The 23582-nt window shown below is 42.1% G+C and overlaps 1 protein-coding gene across 5 annotated transcripts in view; it reads right to left on the reverse strand.

Moving 5' to 3' along the window:
- AK4 (adenylate kinase 4) overlaps window positions 1-23582 on the reverse strand; it is a 71255-nt gene that overhangs the window by 15894 nt on the left and 31779 nt on the right. For all 5 annotated transcript variants that reach the window (XM_072974282.1, XM_072974285.1, XM_072974281.1 and 2 more), the window contains one exon: window positions 16095-16214. In XM_072974282.1, the coding sequence (XP_072830383.1) occupies window positions 16095-16214 (120 nt within the window). The remainder of the gene's footprint in view (window positions 1-16094; window positions 16215-23582) is intronic.

Raw genomic sequence — 23582 nt, forward strand, 5'->3', positions numbered from 1 at the left:
ATACCCTGATTCCATCCCAGGCTTCCAAGAATGGAACATGCAGGAGCAGGAGCAGGAGTTAAGTATTTTTTTAATTGTCCAGGTGACTTCAGTATTTACCTCTGATTGATTGAGAACCACCAAACTTCTCAGTGACAGCAGCGTGGAAGTGCGACATTAAGTACTTGTTATCTGCCCCATTTAGGGGGCAGGTTTAACACCATGTCTACGCAGGTACAAACCACTTGGAAGAACGCATCTCCTCTGCCTCGGTATTGGGAGGAGAACTAGCAAGTCTTCCAGATCCACTAAGCTCCTAACTCAAGCCACCAGTTTACGCCATTGCTGTCTGCATCTTATCTCTAAAGAAAGTGTGGCCGGGGACAAAGTGTGGTACACTAGTGAGAATAGTGGAGCAGAAGTCAAAGGTCTGGGTGCCAGCTGCGGTTTCAAAAGTAAGAAGCAGCCTTAATCTGGGCACACTCAGGACTCGGTATAGCCTGCTAGTTGTGGGCAGAAGCTTTGGAACCAGACACCTAGATTTCCATCCCAGCTCAGTGCAGCCACAACTGTGAGAACTTCCACAGGCTTTGTGATCTCTCTGATCCTTAGTTTTCCCAGACATAAAACAGTGGTACATTAATTTGCTAAGGTATCACAGAACAGGCGGCTTAAACAAAGAAATTAATTGTCTCACAGTCCTGCGGGTGAGACGTCTGAGATCAAGGTGCTGGCAGGGTTGGTTTCTTCCGAGACCTCTCTCCTTGGCTTGCAGGTGGCCGTTTTCTCCCTGTCTTCATATGGTCTTTCCTGTGTGTGTGTCTGTGTCCAAATCTCCTCTTCTTATAAGGACGCCAGTCACACTGGATTAGAGCCCAGCCAATGTCCTCATTTTAACTTAATCACTTCTTTAAAGACCTCGTATCCAAATAGAGTTGCATTCTGAGGTGCTGGGGGCTAGGACCTCAACATATGAATTTGGTAGGGTAATGCCTACTGCATAGGGCAGTTCTGTGGGTTAGAAGAGACAATCCCTTGTAAGATGTTTAAGATGCAAACCATCAGGACCACAGTGAGTATTCAATAAAGGTTGCTGTTGCTCCTGGTAGAGCCCCCCCGGGAGCTCCGCTGCCTCCCAATTCAATCAGAAGGCAGTAGGAAGGAAAGGTCTCCCTCCACCAACACATCCACACTTAACTTTTCTGAGATTTTCTAAGAGTTTTGCTCTCTGCCGTAATAACAGCTCGGCACTTCTAGTCATTAGTCGCACAGAGTCCACATTCTAGTCCCCACCGAGTCACCAGGGAGCTCAACCAGCACAGCTCCGAGCCCGGGCACGACTCAGCACCGGGGCACAGCTTAGAGCTCAGGCGCGGCACTGCCACTAAGCCCTAAGCTTCCCACTCGAGTTATCTGTTTGCCCCTTTCATCACCTACCTAATTTTTGGATAGTAAAGCTCCTTAAAGTTACTTTCCTGATCCGGTGCAATAACTCATCATGATGAGCTTTAATTTGGGTTAAAGCTAAGAAGATTGGTAAATTCAGCACCAATGCTCAGCCGTAAGCTGCTGACAGTACAAGTGTACCCTGAGGCAGCAACTCCAGGGACACGCCTTGCAAGGAACAAATCCACACACAGGCTGCGTTAACTGCAACACAGAGCCCAAACCAAGAAAGGTATGTCTCTAAAGTCTTTTCCACTGTGAGTGCCCCATTTCTAGAGGCATTCACACAGACTAGGCGACTCTGCTTCGGACAAGCTGGGCCAGATGGCTTCCAAGTCCATATTCCAATCATAATTCAGCAAACGGAGCCTTTATGCTTCACGTGTACCGCAGACTACTGGTTATATAAATTTACTTATTTCATTCTTCACATCAACCCTACATGGTGGGCAGAGCAGGAAACATCACCCTCTGCTTGATAAATGAGCGTGCCTGCATTCAGTGAGGATCAACAGCAGAATTCAGTTTAATCAATCAGGTCTCTGGTCTTTCCAGTGCTCTTTCTGTCTACTATACTATTGTTCCAGGGGTATAAAAGGGGATATTAAAAGGACCCTAAATGTCACCTCATCTACCTTTCTTCGACCAAAAGAGCAGAGCATCATGGTAGCATCCTCACCATCACACGTACTATTTGTTGAGCATCCTTGATGTGCCAGACACACTACATGCAAAAGAAAAGCCAAAACTCTGCAGTGGCCTCCAAAGGCCTGCTCTTGCTCCTGTGTCCTTGTCTTACCTCGTCTCACTGCCCACCGCTCCACGCCAGTCACCAGAATGCAAGCTAAGTGAGGGCAGAACTTTTAAAGTTATTTACTGCTATCTCCTTGGTGCCTAGAGGAGAGCCTGGCACATGGTAGATGCTGAATAAATATCTGCTGAATGAATAAGTAAATACCTCAAAAGTCACAATAATTCTGCCAGGTAGGCATCATTTCCATTTTCAAGTTATAAAAGCTGAGGCTCAGAGAAGTTAAGCGACTTGCCCAAGATGGCATACGTATTTAATAACTGAGGAACCAAGAGCGATCTGACTCGAGAATCACACACCATGTACCACACCTTGCTGTCTTCCTCCCCACAGAAATCTGCAGACTGGGAGAAGCAAACTTGCAGACGGAAAGAAACGCCTGCTCCTGGTGACTGCAGCAGTCAGCCTAAGACAGGACCTGAGAACCCAAATCCTGGGTGGCTTCAGGGACACTGCCTGGCCTACTGCTCCGGCAGACACACCAGACTCCCTCCCCACATACACACAACAAACGTTCTGTATCTTGCTTTTTTCTTTCTTTATATCTTGGAGATTTTTTTTTTGTATACATAGTACATTTTGCTCTCTCACTCTCTTAAATATCTGCAGAGTACTCCCTAGTTTGGATGTACCATAATTTACCCAACACCCCCTACTGCCGGACATCTAAACGCTTTCCAATATACTCCAATGAATATCACTGCACATGACTTGACAAACACGACTAGGGAAAAAGGAGCAGAGACTCCAGGGACAAATGCCGAGGCTGGCTGTCCAGCTACGCCACTTTCTCACTTTGCAACCTCAGTGACCGAACCTCCCTGTACCTATAAAGTGAGCATAATGATACCTAATTCAAAAAACTACTATATGGAAATCCCAGAGTGGTGACTAGCCTGGGGTAAACTGCTAGGGAGGAGAGGTACACGGGGCAAAGAGCCGATACCAGGGGGAAACGAAGGCCATGTGGCACTGGAGGAAAAAAGACAAACGGCAAGTTTGATAATAAGAAAGACATGAAGGCTAAAAATAAGCTTGAGCTTTTGTAAAAGTAGGAACGAGGCAGTGGAGAGACAGAACAAAACCATCACCACCACCATCCCCCGACAGGTTGTTTTCATAAGAAAGAGTCTCCTCAGTAACACAGGAGACGAGACAGAAAGCAGCACCCTCGGGGCAGACCCAGGCTCTCCTTAAAGGCAGAAGGCAGAGAGAGCATCCTGCCAAGTTAGAAGGCGTGTGGAAGGTGGAGAGAACTCTAAGGAAAAAGAATTCCAGAGGGTACAGTGGAAGGGTCAAGAATTAGGGGGAAGGAGGGAAATCAGTAACAAAGAGAAGAGGATTAAAAAAAAATCATTGAAGGATGACTGCCCTTTCCATTAATAACCAAGCATCACAGTTGGAAGAAACCAGCCTCAAAGAGTATAATTTTCAGGGCAGGTGTGATGTCCAAATCTCTCAAGTGGGCACCAAGGCCCAGGGAAGTCTGGGGAGCAGCATCCTAGAGAGGGGCTGTCCGTCACTCTGGTTAGGCAGCAGGGCAGAGGCCCTACAGAGTGAGGTGCAGTGTTTATCTGTCTACAGGATTCTTAAAACATGAACATCCTTCAGCCTAGAGATCCTAACTTTAAGACTTCAGGGCACACAGGAGGAATTGGTATTCTGCAAGGAGGCATGGTGGCTCCAGCATCCTTTGAACTGATTTACATGGGTGTCTCAACTGGGGGGTGGAGGGGGAGGTGCTGTGTTTGTTCCGGAAATGCCCAGGATATAGTCAGACTCCACGCAGATATGGTGTCCCTGGTGGGTAGGGATTACCGGCCAAGGGGACCAGATGCACACTCACATTCTGTCAACAGGTGGCAGCATTAATAATTTTTCCACTTAGAAAGAACTGCAACAAAGTTGTAGTCTGCTTTTATTTTCACTAAAAGTAATCTCCAAACACACGCTTTCAAATGACCAGCAGTATTTCTGCCTCCTTAGGCAGACTGTTCCAAGTGAATATATTCCACTGTGGAGGGAACCAGAAAACTCAAGAAGTAAAGTAAAACCAGGATCACATTTAAGCATGGAAAGCTTGCTCACCTCCCTTTAGCTACACAAATGAGACAGTTCCACTGCATGGTTTCCGATCGGGAGTATGGAAAACCTACCTTATGCTTCCACAAAGGAACCCCTATCTCCCATCTCATAACCCAGCCTGGAAAAGCTGCTCTGTCCTGTTCGAGCAGTCAATCCATGATGAAAGCTGAAATTTTATGTAGTTCAATTTTGTGCTGTATCACTAATTATGGTGCCTACAGGTTGTTTTTTAGACTCTCCCTACCCACCCACCACCACCATCAAAAAAAAAAAAAAAGATTTACTAGGTGCAGAGAGATGTGACTAAATTCCTAACTGGTATTATGTTCCCAGCAGTGCTGGCCCCTGGACCTCGGCACCTGCTCCTCTCGGCCATGCCAAGAGCCTGAGGGAGGGCAGCTGAAGCAGGAGGTGCCACCACAACAAGCTGAGGCCGTGGAGGGCAAGAGGGAACGAGGACACTTCTGTTTTGCGAATTTGCAGAGCATCCACTCCAGAGGAAGAGCGTGGGGCCAGAGTCCACCACCACTTCCCCAGGCAGAAAAGCAAACCCTCTGCTTGATGCGAATAAAAGGGCAGTTCTGAAGGGTAACTTCCAATACCTGCCTGGGCTTGGCAGCTTGTGAGAAGGTCACACAATATCAGGTCCCCTCCTACCTCCATTAAGATCTGGGGCCAACATGGTGGCTTCTGACCACCCATCTCTTCCCAGGTGTTGGGAAAACAAGAACCCAGTTTCAGATGCAAGCCGTGGTCCATCACAATTAATCACTGAGGGATAAGGCTGAAGGCAGGCATTCTTCCACAGTCTTCCCTTACCCAGTGGTATTCAAACCAGTCACACCACAAACCAGAAGCCTTAGTAGGAACTTAAAATTAATCACCATCAAAATCTGTTTTATGAAGGCCTTTTCTCTCTAATATCTTATCAGTTTATGCACTATTTATTTGTATGGGTATCCAAGAGCTCCATAGTCCACTTCAGCCAATTTTTATTAACAGATGGTGAAAAGATTAAGAAACAGCTGTGCTCCAGATGTTGGCAAAAGGAGCTTACACTACATCATATCACTTTGTGAGTCCTGCATTTCCCACTGTGCTGAGAGTGCTCTGGGGCCTACTTCCTGCTCGCTGAGAACTTCCAGGGACACTTGCAACTCCTCTGTTACAGACCCCAGAGTTTAAGAGATTTGGAATAAGCTGTACAGCTCTCAAAGAGCTTACAGGTTAGTAGTAAGTGACTTAAAAACCTAGACATGCTATAATCACTATTTAGTGATCCACTGACAGATACAAGATACAGAAAATTTGGCTTTAAACCCTAAGTTTGGATCTTTGAAGTGTGCTATTAAAATTCAAGAATTCCCATTAGGTAGGCATTCTTGGGGAAATTCCCAAATGGCATGGCAATCCTCTGGCATCAGCACAATGACTTTTCCTGTTTTAAGGACATAGATGAAACTACTAATTTATAATCCTTGTTCTTAAACAAATCATGCTAAAGCACTGAGCCCCTTCCCCGGTAAGGAAAGTTGTATACTGCACTGAGGAGGAGCTGTCATCTGCATATCTTTTGCTTAAAGGTGCTTCTGTTTAAGAACTCTGCTTTAAAAAAAAAAATTGCTTGCTTGTTTTTAAACCTAAGTCTCTAGAACAAATTAGGGGAAAATTGGCCCCCTTGTTTCTTAATTAAAACAAAAGGAATTTGTAAAGGATTTCCTCACTGGCCCACATTTTTGCCCCAAGGTAAATAACACAAGCCAAGCACCCCCCACACAGGCTCGGCCACAGGTGGCAGGCCAGGCCTCTCTGTCACTGACTGTGTGTCTGTAAGCCTTTTCTGTGTGTCAAACACGACGCTAGGTACTAGCAATATGGTCATGAATAAAACAGATATAACCTCTGCTCTCTGAGGCCTACATGGAAGATGGGAGCATGAGGAGGGCAGGAAACACCAGATTTGCAGATGAAATCTGCACATGTTTACAGGGTAAAAGAAAGAGTGATAAGGGTGGATAGGATGGTTCAGGAAGGAACATCTGAGCAGAGATCTGAATGCAGCCGTCCACGTGAACATCTGGAGGCGGAGCACTGCAGGTAGAGGCAGAGCAGGTACCAAGGCCCTGAGGCGTGACGTGCGTGGCACCAAAAGGCAGAGAGAGTATGAAGTAGTAAATGGAATAAAGCCAAAGCTTTGATCTCCTCTGCCCTGATCATGTTTGAAGGCAAAAGGAAGAAAAGTAGCAAGAAAAATTTAAACAAAATATGATAAAGACAAAGAATATTCAACATAACATCCAATAACTAGCATTCTTGAAATAGAAAAACGGAACAAATGAACAACTACCAAAAAAAGACATAACAACACAGGACAACTTCCCTGAAAGAACCAAACTGCAGATCAAAAGGAGACACTATATATCAGAGGGGGAAAAACACCTGACATTCAGATACCCTATTTACTTCAAGCATGAAGAAACAGTTCTTCAGGAAAAAGAAACCATTCAGAAGGGAAAAGTCAGCCTGGCCTTAGACTTCTGCAGAGCCATAATCCAGCCAGAAGATGATGAAACAAGTTCTGAAGGACACACAGATCACTCCAGAATGTCACTGTCAGCTCAACTGTTGAACAATACAGAGACATTCTTAAACCCAAAACCTCATGGAATACAGCCCCTCATGAGCTGTTCAGCAAGAAGGGGGGCAGGGGGAGGAGGAAAGAGGGACGGGAGGGGCAGAAGAGGGAGATTCAACAAAACTCAGTCGACTAGGTGATCAACGGAAAAGCTGTGCTAAAGGTAGTGCAGCTTCACTCATACATAATTCATACACCATACAAGTGTGCGATTCACTGGTTTCTAGTATATCCACAGTGATATAACTAAGATTAATCAAAATAAAATCAACAGAGTAGTGGGTTAAAAAAGTGAGTGCACAGAATTCATTAAAAATTTTAAAATGTAAGAAAAAAACTGGGAAACTAAAGTTACAGAGAAATTTATAACTTTAACAATAAAAGCTAACAAAAATTGGAAGGAAGGGGAGAGGATACGGGAGGAAGTATGAGCATATTAATCCTCTTACTATTCATCCTACAGAGAGAATATCTTTAAATTTGTAATGTAAAATTAAAAAAAAATACATCAATTGCCTGTCTTCTGCAATCGTAAGGGACTCCCATAGGAATTAATATCCCTGGTGATGAAGAAAGTTTTCTCTGAAATTCAGTAATAATTCCTTTAGGTTTACTTTAGTTTTTGCTATAGTTAAATCTGAGTAAAATTAAATGCCTTTTTAAAAGTACATTAAGTATGATGCCATTCTTAGAGATTTCTATCTGCACACTTGCATGGAGAGGTGCCTAGAATGGTGGCTTTCCATTGTTAACCCTGGTTATTTCTGGCCAATGGGATTTTAAGTGATTTATTGCCTTTCATTGCATTTTTCCATATGGCCTGAATGTTTTATAGTGATCATGTATTATTTTTATAAAAACACTGTAAAAAGGGAAAATTAGATTCTCTGCATTTTCCACATGACATTCTACTTTTAACCCTCATCCACTTGTTCACCTTTCCAAAGTTTTCTTATTAGTCATAGGGCAATCAACAGGTTTACATTGTTTTGTTTTATTTACTAGGTAAGGTTTAATGGAAAACCAGCGATTTTATTGAGTTAGGCTTTCCTCAAGTGTATTTAATGAAGGGTGAATACCATAATCCTTATTATTAGAAAACATTTTTGTTAGGTTTCTCAGCAGTTTATTATTGAAATGTTAAGTTCTAACATCTCTGTCAGTGTCTCTCTCTACATACGTACGTCTATATTCTTTACATTGATAATAATAACACACATCTTCTATTTGACCACCTACTATGTTGCAGAACTCCACTATCCAAGTTTTACATTTGTTAGCCAATCCTCGCAAATGTATGAAATACATCTGCCTATTTTATGGATGAGAAAAAAGAATCCACGAAAGGTAACTCTGCTTGCTCAAGACTACAAGCTAGTAAGTTATCGGGTCTGACTCCTAGGTTCGTGCTTTTTCCACCACACTACTGTTTTCTCAGTATGGTGCTTTGTGCATATTAAGTGCACAATGATTGTTTCATTATTAAACCAGCAAAGTATACCTCAGATGCTTTGGATGGAATTTTGCAATGATTTGTCTTAATTCATCCAATTTCTGTGATACCTGGTTTCATAAATTAGGGAAGCAGGCTCTCCTAACATCTAAAATGGGTCTCACCCTGTGCCTTACTTTACAGACTCCTAATTAAGTAGCAATAGCGAGTGCGCTAACTGCATCTGAAAGTGTGTGACAGGACAGACCAAAAGACAGAGAAACCAGAATTTAATATCTAAAGTACATGTGAATTTCAATTTTTTAAAATTTTGTTAATTTTTAAATGTTAGTTGGAAGGAAAGTTAAAAAATAAATAATTCACTCTTTCAAAGTTTCAAATTTTATTTTTAACTACCTTCTAACTTCATTTTTAACATTAACTTTGACACTTTTTCAACTCCCTGTTTTTGAATTTCAAGAACTGTTTAACTTTTGCCCCCACCCACTTTTCTGGTCTCATCTGCTCATATTTTTGGCTCTAGGGTGATCCAGCTACTTGAGGTTTCCAGAACACACCACATTGTTTCATGCCTCTGTACCCAGTACACAATGCTCCGTCTGTCTGATATGTGCCTTATTCCTACTTTCAAAATTTAGCTCTTAGTGTCACCTTCTCCAGGAAGCCTCCCTAATAGCTGCCTCCCTCACCCACAAAAGAGGGCCAGTCACTTTCTCCTCTGTGCTGCCTGGCCCCTCCCACCCCCTTCACTGGTGCTCCCAAGATCCTACACTGTGACTGTTATTCAGCATTTGCTCCTCCTGGACTATGAGGTCAGGAAGTGTGCTATTCCCACCTCAGATGGTTCAACGCCAAGTTCATCGGGACACACAAAAAATATATCTTCAATTCTTTTTTTGATCTCTGAACCAAGTTTTTCTGGAGTATATTCAAATATCCATATACATGTGTTTTCCACCTGGCCCTTAATGCTTGCATGTTATAATCTAGTCATTCTCTGAAAATACTAACCGAATAAACAAAGTCGGGATTATCTATTATATTAAGACCGTTCCTCATCCCGAGACAGCAGTCAGATTACTCAGAAGAAACCCACCAGAAATGAACAAAGACAGGGATGAGGGGCTCAGGAGAGAATCCAGCAAAATGAAGAAGAGAAGAGATCCTGAGTGTTACCGTGCTTATCAGTCAGATACTTTGCACTCCTGTGGACACCAAGGGTACTGAACAAAGGAAAAGTCATAGAAAAAACAAGTTTCTTGCAGCTTAGATTTAAATCAAAGATAAGCCTCACAAAGACTTAACATTTACAAGTATCACAGCAGTTTATTACTGAAATGCTAAGTTCTAACATCTGAATCGGTGTCTGTATATATACATACTTATCCTTTTCATTCGCAAATTCATTCCTAATCGAGAGTGCCAGGCAGGGCAAACCTGGTGAGGCACCAAAGATTATGACCATTCAGTCCATGCCTGGCAGGCATAACTGTCCCCAGCAGAGTTCCATCAGTTCTCTGACCCCTCCCCACTCTTCAGCAGCCACTCCAATTGCCTCTAACCTTCTGTCCAAGGTATGAGAGCATATTGCTTAACAATGATCTTAGACACAAAGGTTATCCCAAAATGTTTTCCAGGACTAAACGTTTGAATGTAAATGAGTAAGTAAGATCATCTATTACCCTCTTACACACACACACACACACACACAAATACACACACACACACAGAGAAAGCTTGATTATTTTTGTTCTCCAAAGTCAATGTCTTCAGTGACCTTCCAAACAAACCTATTACACATTTTATTTTTGAAACATACCCTACATTCACCAAGGGCAACAGAAGGAAAAGATTGCCCTTGGCATTTCTTAAAAGACATGATTCAGAAGATACGTGACTGTTGGCTTTTTTTTCTGCAGGCATATGTTGCCCCGTGGGATGTAACACTCCTGAGAGGCCTGATTCAGAAAGAAAAATAGGAAGGGGATAGGGTCAGAGCTGTTACGTACCAGTCCAGTATGGTAAACACATTTGCAAATTCAGGACATACACTGCAGCTCTAGCGGCTGTGGTTCCCAGCACCCACCTTTCACTTGGACACCAAGGGCTCTGAGTGGGCATGTGTCCTGGAATACCTTAGGTCTGAGATCATTCAGCTCTCAGGGAGAACACATACACACAAACACTGCACACATTCAAGCAGCTCTGACTTCAGCTAAAAAAAAAATAAAAAACTCAGAATTACCCACAGAAAGCACCAGCTAGTGAGTGCTCAGCACTGCTCAGAAACAGAACACGCAAGGATGCACGGAACGATGACTCTCATTCTAAAGTTGTCTACCTCCCATGGAAAGGCTTGAATTATATTCCACTTATAATTCCAAAATTTAAGGTTGCTTTCTGTGAAAACTAACTTTGATAACAAGTTTAAAATATCTTGATATCTACCCTAAAGTCATCTGGCAGACACTTCTGTTACACCTTGATGTAAATTAGGACTGAGGCTAAGAACTCGCAGGTCACTATTTAGGTGCACAGGTTTGGCAGTCACGTTTAGAAATGAAAGGGAAAAAAAAAAATCTATTATCTAACGCACCTCTCTGCATGTCCCATCTCGCTGCCAGCTGTTTTTTAAAAAGTGAAGAATCGGTATTTAAGCTGGTTATTGCTCCCTAGTTACTATTTCACCTTAAGATCACCTAGGAAGCAGTAAAACACCCTGCCTATGAAACAAAGCAACAACGTGGCTTCATAACAAAATTAGAAGACTTGTGCATTACATTCTGCTGGTAGAATATCTGTCTTAAAAAGTAAATAAAATTATTTTTAGAAACACTGCTCACTAACATTAAACTTCTAAGGAAATTAAATAAAGAAAAAGAAAGAAAAAAAAAGAGAGAGAGAGGGAAAAGCATACCGATATACACATATTAACACACAAAAGAGTGTTTCTTACCCAACTAGAAAAGCACACTGTGAAGGCAAGGTGGTGCTGGGGTGGTTTTGGCAAGGATATAGCTGACCAAACCACAGAGCCTTCACCAAGCCCATCCACCACCACCCCTGGCGCTCCCTTGGCTTGCGTCCACGCTACTCATTTCCACCCACTATTTGCAGGATGCCTCTCTGCAGCCATATGGACCAAGATGATGAGTCATCTGTCATCCAGAATTCTTTTCTTGACCTTTCCACACTCAATCACCTTTAGCACGCTCGACAGGCACGTCCTCCGCGGAACATGTGCCCTGTAACATAAGGAGTTTAAAGCTGAACCCAGAACGTAGCATTCCTGCCCGTCCTCACTTTCCCAAGTGGATTTACTCCAGAGCTTTAAAGAAAAATCACTAGCGAAACCATGACCAGATGGGTTTTCAAGATACAAACTAAATCAGTTAGGATACTGACGTAGTTTACCAAAAACAGGTCTATGATGTAGAACTTCAGTCCTTCTCCCAGAGAGGAGAAGTTTTAGCAAAAGCAAAGCAGTGAAGAGATACATAAAGACACTCCCTAACCGAAGCTGACTTTTCAATGTCGCCCAGCTAAATATTTTTAAAACGACTTTTGAACTTCACACTTCACGTAGCCACAAAAAAAAAAACCCCATACACACCCCCCCAAAAAAGAACAAAAAACTCACGCCCTGCACCTCATTCATGTACAAGTCACAAAACCTCATACTTACTTATAGCACTTACCATATGGCAAGGACTTCCCTAAGCACTTTACATATATTCGCTTACTTCACCCTTTTTGTAATTCCAGATTTCCGTGAAGAATAAAATGCAGAGAGCCAAAGTAACTTGCCCGACCCGGGTCACCAACGCTGCCGGTAAAGGGCAGGGCTGGAATCCAAAGTGTGGAGTCTGGCACTCACTGGGATTAGTGGTTATTACACTCACCACGTTCCCAAAGGAGTTTAACATAGATGATCCCTTTTTTAAACAGATTTTTTTTTAAGTTTACTTAAAACTACGCAAGTTCATTTTACAAGGTGTGAAGCCTTACAATGTAAGAATTTAAACTAGAGAAATGATTGTTAGGTTATAGCAAAGTGAAAGTTTATCAGTCATGGCAAATACCCAGATAAGGAGTTGGGGGGCTAACTTTTTTCAGTTAAATGTTTAAAGTCTGGAGACGTTTCACATAGCTGCGGAAAAGTGCAGGGAAGATGATGATGGCCAAGGAACTCCAACAGCTGGGAAGGCGATCAAAGGAAACCTCAGGGCTTTAGTACCTAACGTCAGTCACAGCTCCTGTCAGTTCTTCCTCCTCAAGGCACGCTTTCACGAAGGGTGCTTCCTTTCCATCCCACTGCTGTTGCTTAAATTCAGGCCTTCAACATCCCTCAGCCCAGTTTTTCTAACAATTTCTCATATGGCTTCTAACCACCACCTCCTCCCTACTCCAACACCTAAAAGCTCTGCTGCTAACAGAATCGTCTTTGTGAGATACAAACTGATCTAATCGTGTTATGCCCTTTCTTAACAACTCTTCAGTGGTCCGTCCCTACAGCCAACAATTTCCAGTTTCACCATCTCTGTATGGAATCAAAGTCCATCACCCCAGGAGTTCCCCTGCCTCTCCCTGTTTGCAGTCCCAGGAACACATGAGGCTAAGTCATTCCTCTCTCACCCAGCTCACGTTGTCCTTCTGCAGAAAAATCCTTCCACCCCTTCATCAACCTGCAGAACATTCCTCTATTTATCTCTTTTTCCACCAAGCTGTTTCAATCTCACTTTCCACAAACAGAACAGGTAACTTCCTCCTTTGTGTCCTTAGGGTACTACATGAATGATTTTGCTACACGATTAGAACCTAATGTTTTATACACCTGACTCCCCTACTGCGATGTAAGTCCCTTAAGAATAAGGATAGCATCTTGCCATTTTACCAACAGCACCTAACAGTCCTGACACACAGTAGGAGCTTTATTTATTATGCCCAATGAACAAATACACGGCTTCCACAGGTCATTCTAGCCTTTCTCTTGACAAAAGTTTTTAGTTCATGCTGTTCATTCCTTCCAACCCCATGAGAACTCAGTTCTCATTTTTTTCTTTTTTTTAATGGAAGGCATTCTAGAAAGATATGACCTACTTTATAGTCAACTTTTCAGAACACCTTCAAAGCGAAGAATATATGTTAAATAGTTGCATTCGCAGAGAAAGCTCCCCAGAGCCAACTCAAGAGGTTCTCAGTGGGTGTTCAGAATAAGGCAGGTGATTCTGTGGCCCAATAAATTCAGAAAATGCTTCACAATGTCTCCTTCCATGAAGAGTTAAATCACATTATCATATTAAAGGTTCATTAAAATCCTATGAAATTGGTTAACTTAGGACTATTACCTTTGGACAGGCAAGTGAACCCTAGTTTGCCTCAGTTTCCTCGTCTATTAAATGGAAATAACAATCTCCACTTTATATGGTTTTTGGAGGGATTGAATGAGATAATAAATGTCAAATGTTCAGAGCAATGCTTGGCACACAGTAAGTGCTCAATAAAGTCTAGCAATTTTTACTATTTAAACTGACATTTGCTAAACACATTTGACCACAACGTCTTTTGTCTAGCCATTATTAACACTGTGCCCTACACACTCTGATAAACACAGATTTAGGGTAAGTACTCCACACCGTACTAGTCATTTTGGCGATTCATGGTTCCAGACTAGGAGAAATACAGGCATCCGATAGTTTAAGCGTAGGACAATTCCCTCTGGCTTGCCTGTGGCTGGCAAACATCAAGGCTTCAACTGTCGAAACCTCGTGAGGCTTTGGTTTCACCAGATTAAGAGAGGAAAAAGTGCACTGTGTGAACTAAAGGAAAACTACTCTGCAACAGAAAGAAGTTTCTTATATCAAAATCTCATTATCCGTATTTCTGTTCCTAGAAAGCAGGATATTTATCAAGTTTCTATTTTCATCGCACCGAAGAATCTAAGACAAATAACCCACCCAGTCCATTTTTTTTCCTTTAATAAATCTAAAGAATTACACTGGGCAAACTTAAAGAAGAAGACTCTAAATCCCAGCTTCCTGGAGCACTAAATCATGCAATAGTCTGTGTATGAGCATCTGCATGCATTTTCCTGGGTTAAGTATCATAGGAATCACTAATTGAGTTTTTTTCTTAATCAGGCCTAATCGGAGTTTGATACTGTTCAAATACTAAAAAACAAACAGTGTCAAACAGCATACACCATGAAAGGTAAATCTCTTTCCCAACCCTCATCCTCTCCTAATAGTAATGCCAAACACTGTCATCAGTTTTTTTATACCCTTCCAAAGATAGCTTATGTATGTGTTTGTAAGTAAATATAGTAATATTATACTGTCCCTCCGTTTTTACATAGATAATAGTGCATAATATATACTATGCTGCAATTAGCTTTTTTCACTTGGCAGTCTGTCTTAGAGATCTGTCCCTATCAACACATAAGCACAGATTATTTGGTTAGTGGACGTATCAGAATTTAAGGCAATCCTATGATATATACTTCGGTTGTTACCAGTGTCTTGCTGTTTACAAACAACGCTGAAAACAAATATCCTTGAAGATCTATCTTTAGGCAGGAAATCCAGCATGAAATTGCTAAATCAAAAATTACAAAGACCACTAAACTGCCCTCCAAAGGTTGTCCATTTTATACTCAACAATACTTATTTCCTACCCTCTCAATAAAAGATTTTCATATTTTCTATCTTTGTTAATCTAACAAGTGAAAAATGATAACTAATGCTTTCAATTTGTGTGGGTTATTATGAATGAAAGAACCTCTGATTTAAGATGAGTTTTACTTATAACAACTTCGTCATGGAAACAAAAGGTACCATAGAAACTGGAACAATAATGGGAATTCAGGGAAGGGTGCTTCAAAGTCAATGGTTCTAGGGAAGGTAGACTGAAGACAGAGAAATTAAAAGGCTTCACTGCATGGGGTTTCTATCATGTCGCCAAACAGATGACTGAATGTTTGGAGTGGGGTGGTTATTTTGCAATCTGCAAAAAAAGATACATATATTCCAATGTTCATAGCAGCACTACTTACAATAGCCAAGACATGGGAGCAACCTAAATGTCCATTGACAGGTGACTGGATTAAGAAGATGCAGTATATACACACAGTGGAATACTACTCAGTCAACGTGGATGGACCTAGAGATTACCACACGAAGTGAAGTCAGAAAGAGAAAGACAAACATCACTTATCACTCACATGTGGAATCTTTAAAAATGACACCCCTGAACTTATTTATAAAACAGAAACAGACTCACAGATAGAAAACAAACTTACGGTTACCAGAGAGGGAATGGAGGTGAGAAGGGATAAACTGGGAGTTTGAGATTTGCAGATACTTACTACTATATATAGAATAGATAAATAAGCAAGGTCCTACTGTATAGCACAGAGAACTACATTCAATACCTTGTAATAGCTTATAATGAAAGAGAATATGGAAAAGAATATATATATATATATAATGTATAACTGAATCATTATACTGTACACCAGAAACTAACACATTGTAAATCAACAATACTTCAATCTTAAAAGTTAAATACATAAATAAAATAAAGCAAACAAATAAATTAAAAATTTAGGAGAAAGAAATGAAGCAATGTGCAAGGAGACCACGACCCACTATTGGCAGAAGCCCAGCGGACCCACAGGTTCCACTCACCATCAAGCAGCCAGTGCTGGTCACGCCTGTTCTCCAGCTCCAACAGCATGAGGCGTGTGATCACGTGATCTGGGACCAAAAGACCTTTCTCGATGTACTGCTTGGCCATACCACCAACTTCTATTAAAAAGACAGGGAAAGGGCACACTTAAAAAAGCTTAAAAACTCTCTTCTGACAGTTTTGACTTCTCTCCCATTCCTCCCTGATGGCATGGGGGGAAGTTAGGGGTAAAGGTTTTTAGAGTAATTTTTTAAACATTGGCTTCAATAGTGGTGGCACTCTCTACCATTTGTCTCCCGAAGATTTGGAAAAGCATCTCTTGGAGATATATACACAGACAGAAATAAAAGTAAAAGGAAATATAAATCAGGCAAAGAGAAAAATCAGAGTAGGAAATCAAGTTGAAGTCTGGAGGGAGGGTGGTACACTAAAGGCCAGGCGAGAAGTCCAGGCTGCTTCCTAGAGGTGAGTCCCAAAGTGGACCCCGAGCCTCTCTCCAGTTTATGGTAACAAAGAAATGTGATCAACTACACAGTTCACAGAAGACTACAGGAAGCCTAGGGGTACAACTATTCTTTAGAGATTTTAAAGGGAAAAAAATTTTCACTGCTCTCCTAGAAAGAATGCTGGATGATACAAAAAGCGATCAGGTGGGGAGGGTTCTAACTCAGTGGTAGTGTGCTTAGCATACAAGAGGTCCTGGGTTCAATCCTTAGTACCGCCATTGAAAATAAATAAATACGGTGGGGAGGATATAGCTCAGTGGTAGAGCACATGCCTAGCAAACCCAAGGTCCTGGATTCAGTCCCCAGTACCTCCACTAAAATAAATAAATAAACCTAATTACCTTCCTCCCCATCCAAAAAAATAAAAAATAAATAAATGTTAAAAATAAATCTTAAAACTAACTAACTAAATAAAAATAAAGTAAATAAAGCTAATTACTTCCCCCACAAAAAAAAGTGGGGGAAAAAAGCAATCAGTTTACTTCTTTTCAAGAACCTCGGTATAAGCACACAGTATCTTGCTGACGCGGTTGTAAAAACAATTCAGTGTTATTAGTGAAATGTCAAGTTCATAAAAAGATGTGAATTTTTAAAATTTTTTTCAAAGAAAAAATGCTCCTATATTAATTTAAAATAATAATTTCTTATATGTGGAAATTGTGAGTTGGGTTCAGCAGAACAACTTAGCAGTTTAAATCTGTTAAGTTTCTAGAACTGAATTTTTTTTTTTAAACCCAAGATGAAGTCCCCTGCTGTCCAGAGATCTGATAATGAACCATTAAGAATCACATTCTTGACAGGCCAATTAAGTTCTTCCAAAAACATAAAGCAGAATTATATTACTGGAAAAAAGCTCAAGAATCATTTTGCCCCCACTTTCAGCTTGAATTTAAGGTAGAGCCGTCCTTCCTTCCCCCAGACTGAGTCTACACTCCGAACTCCAACTTCAACACTGAAACATGTGCTATGAAGAGTTCCCCAGCACGCGATCACTACCACTGGACAAGGAGCTCAAAGTTAGACCCAAAGATGAGACTCAGGAACAGGCTACACAAAGCAGATTTCGAATGTGGCTTCACATGAAAGTAAACAAAACACATTCATTCAACAAGGATTTCTTGACTGTATACTATGTAATAGTAACAGCGTACAAATGGCGTACAAATGTAGCAGTGAATACAAGTTGATATGTAAGCAGTATTATTTCGTTAAGGGCAACGATAACAATCTTAAGCTGAGCACATACTACCCTAGGCACTGTGCTTTTAAGCATTATGTGCTATTTCATTTTAATTCTCATAAGAGCCTCATCTTCAAATAAGAGGTAATACTCATTATTTTTTTAATGACAGACTTACTGAGATAATTCACATATCATAATATTAATCATCTTAAAGTGTACAAATCAGTGGTTTTTATACATAGTCCATGTTGTGTAACCATCACCACTACCTAATTTCAGAACATTTTTATCATCCCAGAAATAAACCCTGTACCCATTAGCAGCCACTCCCGCAACCCTCCTCCCTCTAGGTGCTGGCAGCTACTAATCCACTTTCTGTCTTTATAGATTTGCCTATTCTGTGCATTTCATACAGAAGCACACAATATGTGGTATTTTGTGTCTGGCTTCTTTTACTTAGCATGTTTTCAAGGTTCATCTGTGTTATCTATCTATCTGTCTATCTATCTATCAGCTCTTTAACCATTTTCATGGCTAAGTATTATTATTCCATTATATGGACATACCATATTTTGCTTATACATACATCAGTTATAAGCCACTTGGGCTGTTTTACCTTTTGACTATTCTGAATAATGCTGCAATAAACATTCATGTACAAGTTTTTGTGTGAACATTTGCTTTCAGTGCCCTTGGGTAATACCTGTAAGATGTGTATGTGTGTGTGTGTGTGTGTTTTGTATCCGACAAATCGCTGTCAGACCGAATGCTCAGAATAACTAGCAGGTTTGGTGCTTACTCTGCACTGCTCAGGCCAGCCCCAGGGCCCTGGTCTTAGCCCCATTCACCAAACTTTAAGGTAGACAGAAACAACAAATATACCTCTTCCAAGGTGAGAGATCAAGATGTGCCCTGGCTCCCAACATCCCATGAGGAAATAGTGAAAGAGTAGGAATTGTCCGATTTGGAAAAGAAAAGACCCAGACAAAGACAACAATTTATCCATCACCTGATACTTGACAACTGGAAAGGGCACTATTTTATTCAACCGCCAGGTCTTAGAATCAGGACCAGTAGTGGGAAGTACAAATGGACAGGAAAGCTTGCCTAAGGACATGTTTGAATGGAGACTCAAAGACTGCCCAGGAAGGGACACTGCAGAGGATTTTGAAAACTGGGTTGGGCACGGGGCTACATTAATGTTTCAGGTCCCTTCAGATGGAGGATTTATGGTATTGGGATACATTTGGATTCAGTAATTTAATGAAGAACAGTATCCACAATGGTGCCCCTAAGGCCTCAGAGTATCTGCTAAGTGGCTCAATATGTACCTCCTGCTGACATTTCAAACTTACGTCCAAAATCCCACGTTTCCCTCCCACTCTTTCCTTGTCCCAGTGTTTCTTCCCTCAGCCAAAACATCAGAATACCCTCCACACACACATCCATGGTTTCCTTGGTTTCAGTTATCCAAGGTCAACCGTGGTCTTAAAATATTAAATGGAAAATTCCAGAAATAAGCAACTCATAAGTTTAAACTTGGTGCCATTCTGAGTAGTGTGATGAAACTTCGTGCTGTCCTGCTCCGTCCCCTGGGATGTGAATCATCTCTTTGTCCAGAATATTCCTCCCATTAGTCATTTAATAGCCATCTTGGTCATCAGATCGACTGTCTACCACAGTGCTTGTGTTCAAGTGACCCTATTTTACGTAATAATGGCCCAAAGTGCAAGAGGAGTGATGCTGGCCATTCAGATATGCCAAAGGGAAGCCATAAAGTGCTTCCTTTAAGTGAAAATGAAAGGGAGCAGGACCCTGTGAGCCCCCAACCCTTGCCTCTTCATAGAAAAGCTGACGTCCCCCAGGCCTCCCTGAGTCAGAGAAGAGCAGGCTCAAGCCGTTGATTAGGACAAGCCTGCAGGCACTGGGGGATGGCAACGACTCTGACCACCTATCTCAACGATTAGCTGAGATTATTCCTTCATTTCCCTTTAAAACTTTCATGGCTGGGCATAATCTTTGGAGATGGTTTTTTGAGAGAGGTGCTGGGTCCACTAGATTGCAGGCATTCTGATTAAAAGCAACATTCCTTTCTGTTACCAAGGCTGTTGCCCCCAGGATCATACCCCTGCCCCTCCCTCAAACTGGAACCAGTTACTCCTATCTGAGTCTCAAGAGGCAGCTGCAGCGAAGAAACAAGAACTGGTTAGAACTCAGTCTAAGATGGTGGCGGATTTGACTCTCAGTGGACCTGGAGCCTCATTATATGCTCATTGTAATGTATTAGCATGGTAAGTGACACACCCACCAAGAGCGCCGTAACAGTTGACGATTGCCATGACAACAACCAGAAAAGCCCGTACAAGGGCTGACTGGCTTCATCACACCCAGAAGGAGGACACGATGGCAGAAGCCCCCCATGAAGTTCACGTGGCCCGACCCGGGCCAGAGCCGTTTCTACCACCCATCTTGGCTGACGGCTCCCCACTCGAGCACCTCTTCCTCACTCAAGTGCTTTTCTTCCCTTCTTCCTGCTCAAGCACTTTCCTTCCATTTCTCCTTCTGAGCAACAAAGCAGCTGCTTACTCTGTCCCTCTGCCTCTGCTGTGCGAATTCTTTCACAACCAGCAGCAAGAACCCACACTATGGTGGGCTTCCTAATTTAGGGGTCCCTCCATCTGCTAACAAAAACGTGAAAGTTTGCGACTTAATAAGGAAAGGAAAATACTGTATGCCCAGGCGGCTAAGATCTATGACAAGGACAAATCTTCTATCTGTTAAATTGTGAATAAGGAAAAAGAAATCCATGCTAGTTTTGCTGCTGTACTTTAAACTGCAAAAGATATGACCAGAGTGCATGATAAGTGCTTAGTTAAGACAAAAAAGGAATTAAATTTGTACATTTAAGATATTCTGAGAGAGACAGACACAACGTTCACATAACTTTTAGTACAGTAGATTGTTAAAACCGTTCTATTTTATTATTATTGCTTATCTCTTACTGGACCTGATTTATAAATTGCTTTATCATAAACTTACTTTATCCTGGGCATGTGTATATAGGAAAAAACAGTATATATAGGGTTCAGTACTATCTGTGGTTTTAGGCATCCACTGGCGGCCTTGGAATGTATTCCCCATGGATAAGGGGGGACTACTGTCCTCTCTCAATGTCACCTAAGATTATGTACCTTATATGTGTGTCTTGATTTTCTCAATTTCTCCCATTCTATATAATTGAACATGAAGATCTTGAAATTCTACTTTCACAGTGTCTCTCATCTCCAAGACAATTGATCAAACATAACAATGCAATAGTAACTGTTGTGAATAAACAAGAGCAAACCGTGGGGGCACTGCAGAACAGGCTACATGGACAATGACGGCCCTGGACGGCCCTGGTGGTTAACAGGGCTTGCCAGAAAGCAGGGCAAAAGGAAGGAAGCAGTGAGATACACTCCAAAACCTAATTTACAAATCTTTACAGAGTGAAGAGGAGACAAATGGCCTAAGAATGAGCAGACTGTGAATGGATCTCACCGCTGAGACTGAGGTGGGAAACCCCATGAAAAAGATGGCAGGAGCCCCAGGCAGGGCCACTATCCTCCTGCCAGCACCATTCGGTTCCCTGGCCCTGCGGCATTATCTCGCTTTTTAAACTCTGAAACAGTTTACTTCTAGGAAAGTGGAACTTATCCTTAAGATTCTATTGGTTCCCTGAGCTAACTCCTGATTGGTCCATTTCTCTCATTCCTGATTGGTCCATTTCTACAAAGCTTGTTCCTAATTAGTCACCTTTGTTATACCTTATTTGCATATGACGTTACAAAATGTTGCAAAGCCTAGACTGGTAGCCTATAAAAGCTTGTGTAAATCTACAGACAGGGTCCAGAGCTTGGAGTGTTAACTCCTCTGGGCCTGTTGGCATAATAAACCTGAGTTCTCCAACCCTCCAAGTGCTGCTTTGGTCTCTACCGGATCCAGGTTGCTGTCACAACTGAGCTATAACACTGAGCTGTAACACACTTTGCTGCAGCAAGATCAAAGTGGGTCCTTTACCCTTACCAATCCTGAACCGGATACAAATTCAGAGATTGCTTCTGGGGTCTTCCACACACAGTCAACCCAAAGAATAATTAGATTACCTAAACAGCCAATTCTCACTGCTCAGCTTACTTCCCTTCTCAGTACAGCAGTGGTAGTAGATGGCTCTTTTGCATAAATACAGCAGCTAGAGTATCCTTTAAAAATGCAAGCCCATCAGAATCCTCCAGCGACTTCCCATCTCACTGACAGTATGAGCCAAGTCCTCACTTGGGTCTCCAAGGCCCTGTGTGACCAGGCCCTTGTTCTCTGACTCACCTCCTACTTCTCTCTCCATTTTCCAGCCTGCTCTAGACACGACAGCCTCCGTGCACTTTCCTGAAGATCACAAGCATGTGCCCACTTAGGACCTTTGCATTTGTTGTTCCCTCTGCCAGGAACATTCTTCCCCCCGGAATTTCATAAGGGTCACCTCACTTCATTCAGGTCTCTGGTCAAGTTTCACCTCAAACAGGCCTCCCACCGTGCCTAAACAGCACAAGCACAAATGCACACCCCGTCATCCTTACGCTCTTATCCTACTTTACATTGTTTTCTAGAGCCAGACCTTACATATTCTATATTGACATATATTTGTTAATTCACTTTCTGCGCCCCCTCAACTAGAATATTGTTAATTGAGAAAAAAAAATGAAACACTCTGTTCACTACCATACCCTCAGTCTTAGAATATAGTTTGATAAGCACAGATACTCCAAAAAAAAATGTTGAATGAATGAACACTTTGAAGATGACAGAGGATTTTTTCCCCTCATAAAAATCAATCTGATCTTCCTGCACAGTTACAACAGCATCATTACCCCAAGATCAAATACCGCCCAACTTTGCTAGGTAGCAACTTTTTCAAGGGCAATATGAGATGAGGCGTGATCAGTACTAACTAGGTGAGACGGCCATGTTAGGTGTGACAGCTGAGCTTTATTTCTTCATCATGTCAAACCATGAATAGCAATAAGCCAGGTTGGGGAGGGAAAATGGGGAGAAGGAAACACCAGGAGCCGATGCTGTAGAGGCATGGGGGTGCTTTGCACACCTGGAGGAACTTCAATTAGTGACATCTGAAAAAAAGCACACCATGAGCCGTCGAGCTAGACGGGTAGGATAAGGAGCAGAGACTTTGAGGGATTAAAGAAAAAAAAAACCAAAAACTAGTTCCAGAAATTCCAGCCCACAGCTAAAACCAACTGCTCAAGTTGCAGGGCCCAGCACAAAATGAAAGTATGGAACTTCCTTGTTCAAAAATTAAAAATCCCAGATGGCAACAGCAGAGCACTAAACTAAGTGCGAGGTCTCGTGTGATGCCACATGCCCACGGCAACGTGAAACCTGGACGGGGCTGGCGTGGGTGGACACAAAGGAGGCTGTGACAATAATCCAAGCACAGACAGGACGAGCCAAAGCAAAGGTGCTCTCTCCCCCTTGAGAAAGTACCGTGAGCTAACTCACTGTGCACTGTGCAACTCCAAGTTTAAAATAGCTCTGTGGAAGCCCTCCAGAGCCACCTGAATCCAGTCTACTAATGCAGAGAGAGCTCTAAGGGCAGCATCCTCTCCCAACTATTTTTGGCAGCCTTGGCTCTTCTCTGGAGCAGGACAGACAGCATGCCCTCTAATCTGACACAAAATCAAACTTCTACCACGTCTCGCAATCCCCACCATGAAAACCAAGAAAAGCCAACAGCAGCCAGAGCAAAG

Source organism: Vicugna pacos, chromosome 13 (genome assembly GCF_048564905.1).
Source record: "Vicugna pacos chromosome 13, VicPac4, whole genome shotgun sequence".
NCBI lineage: Eukaryota > Metazoa > Chordata > Mammalia > Artiodactyla > Camelidae > Vicugna > Vicugna pacos.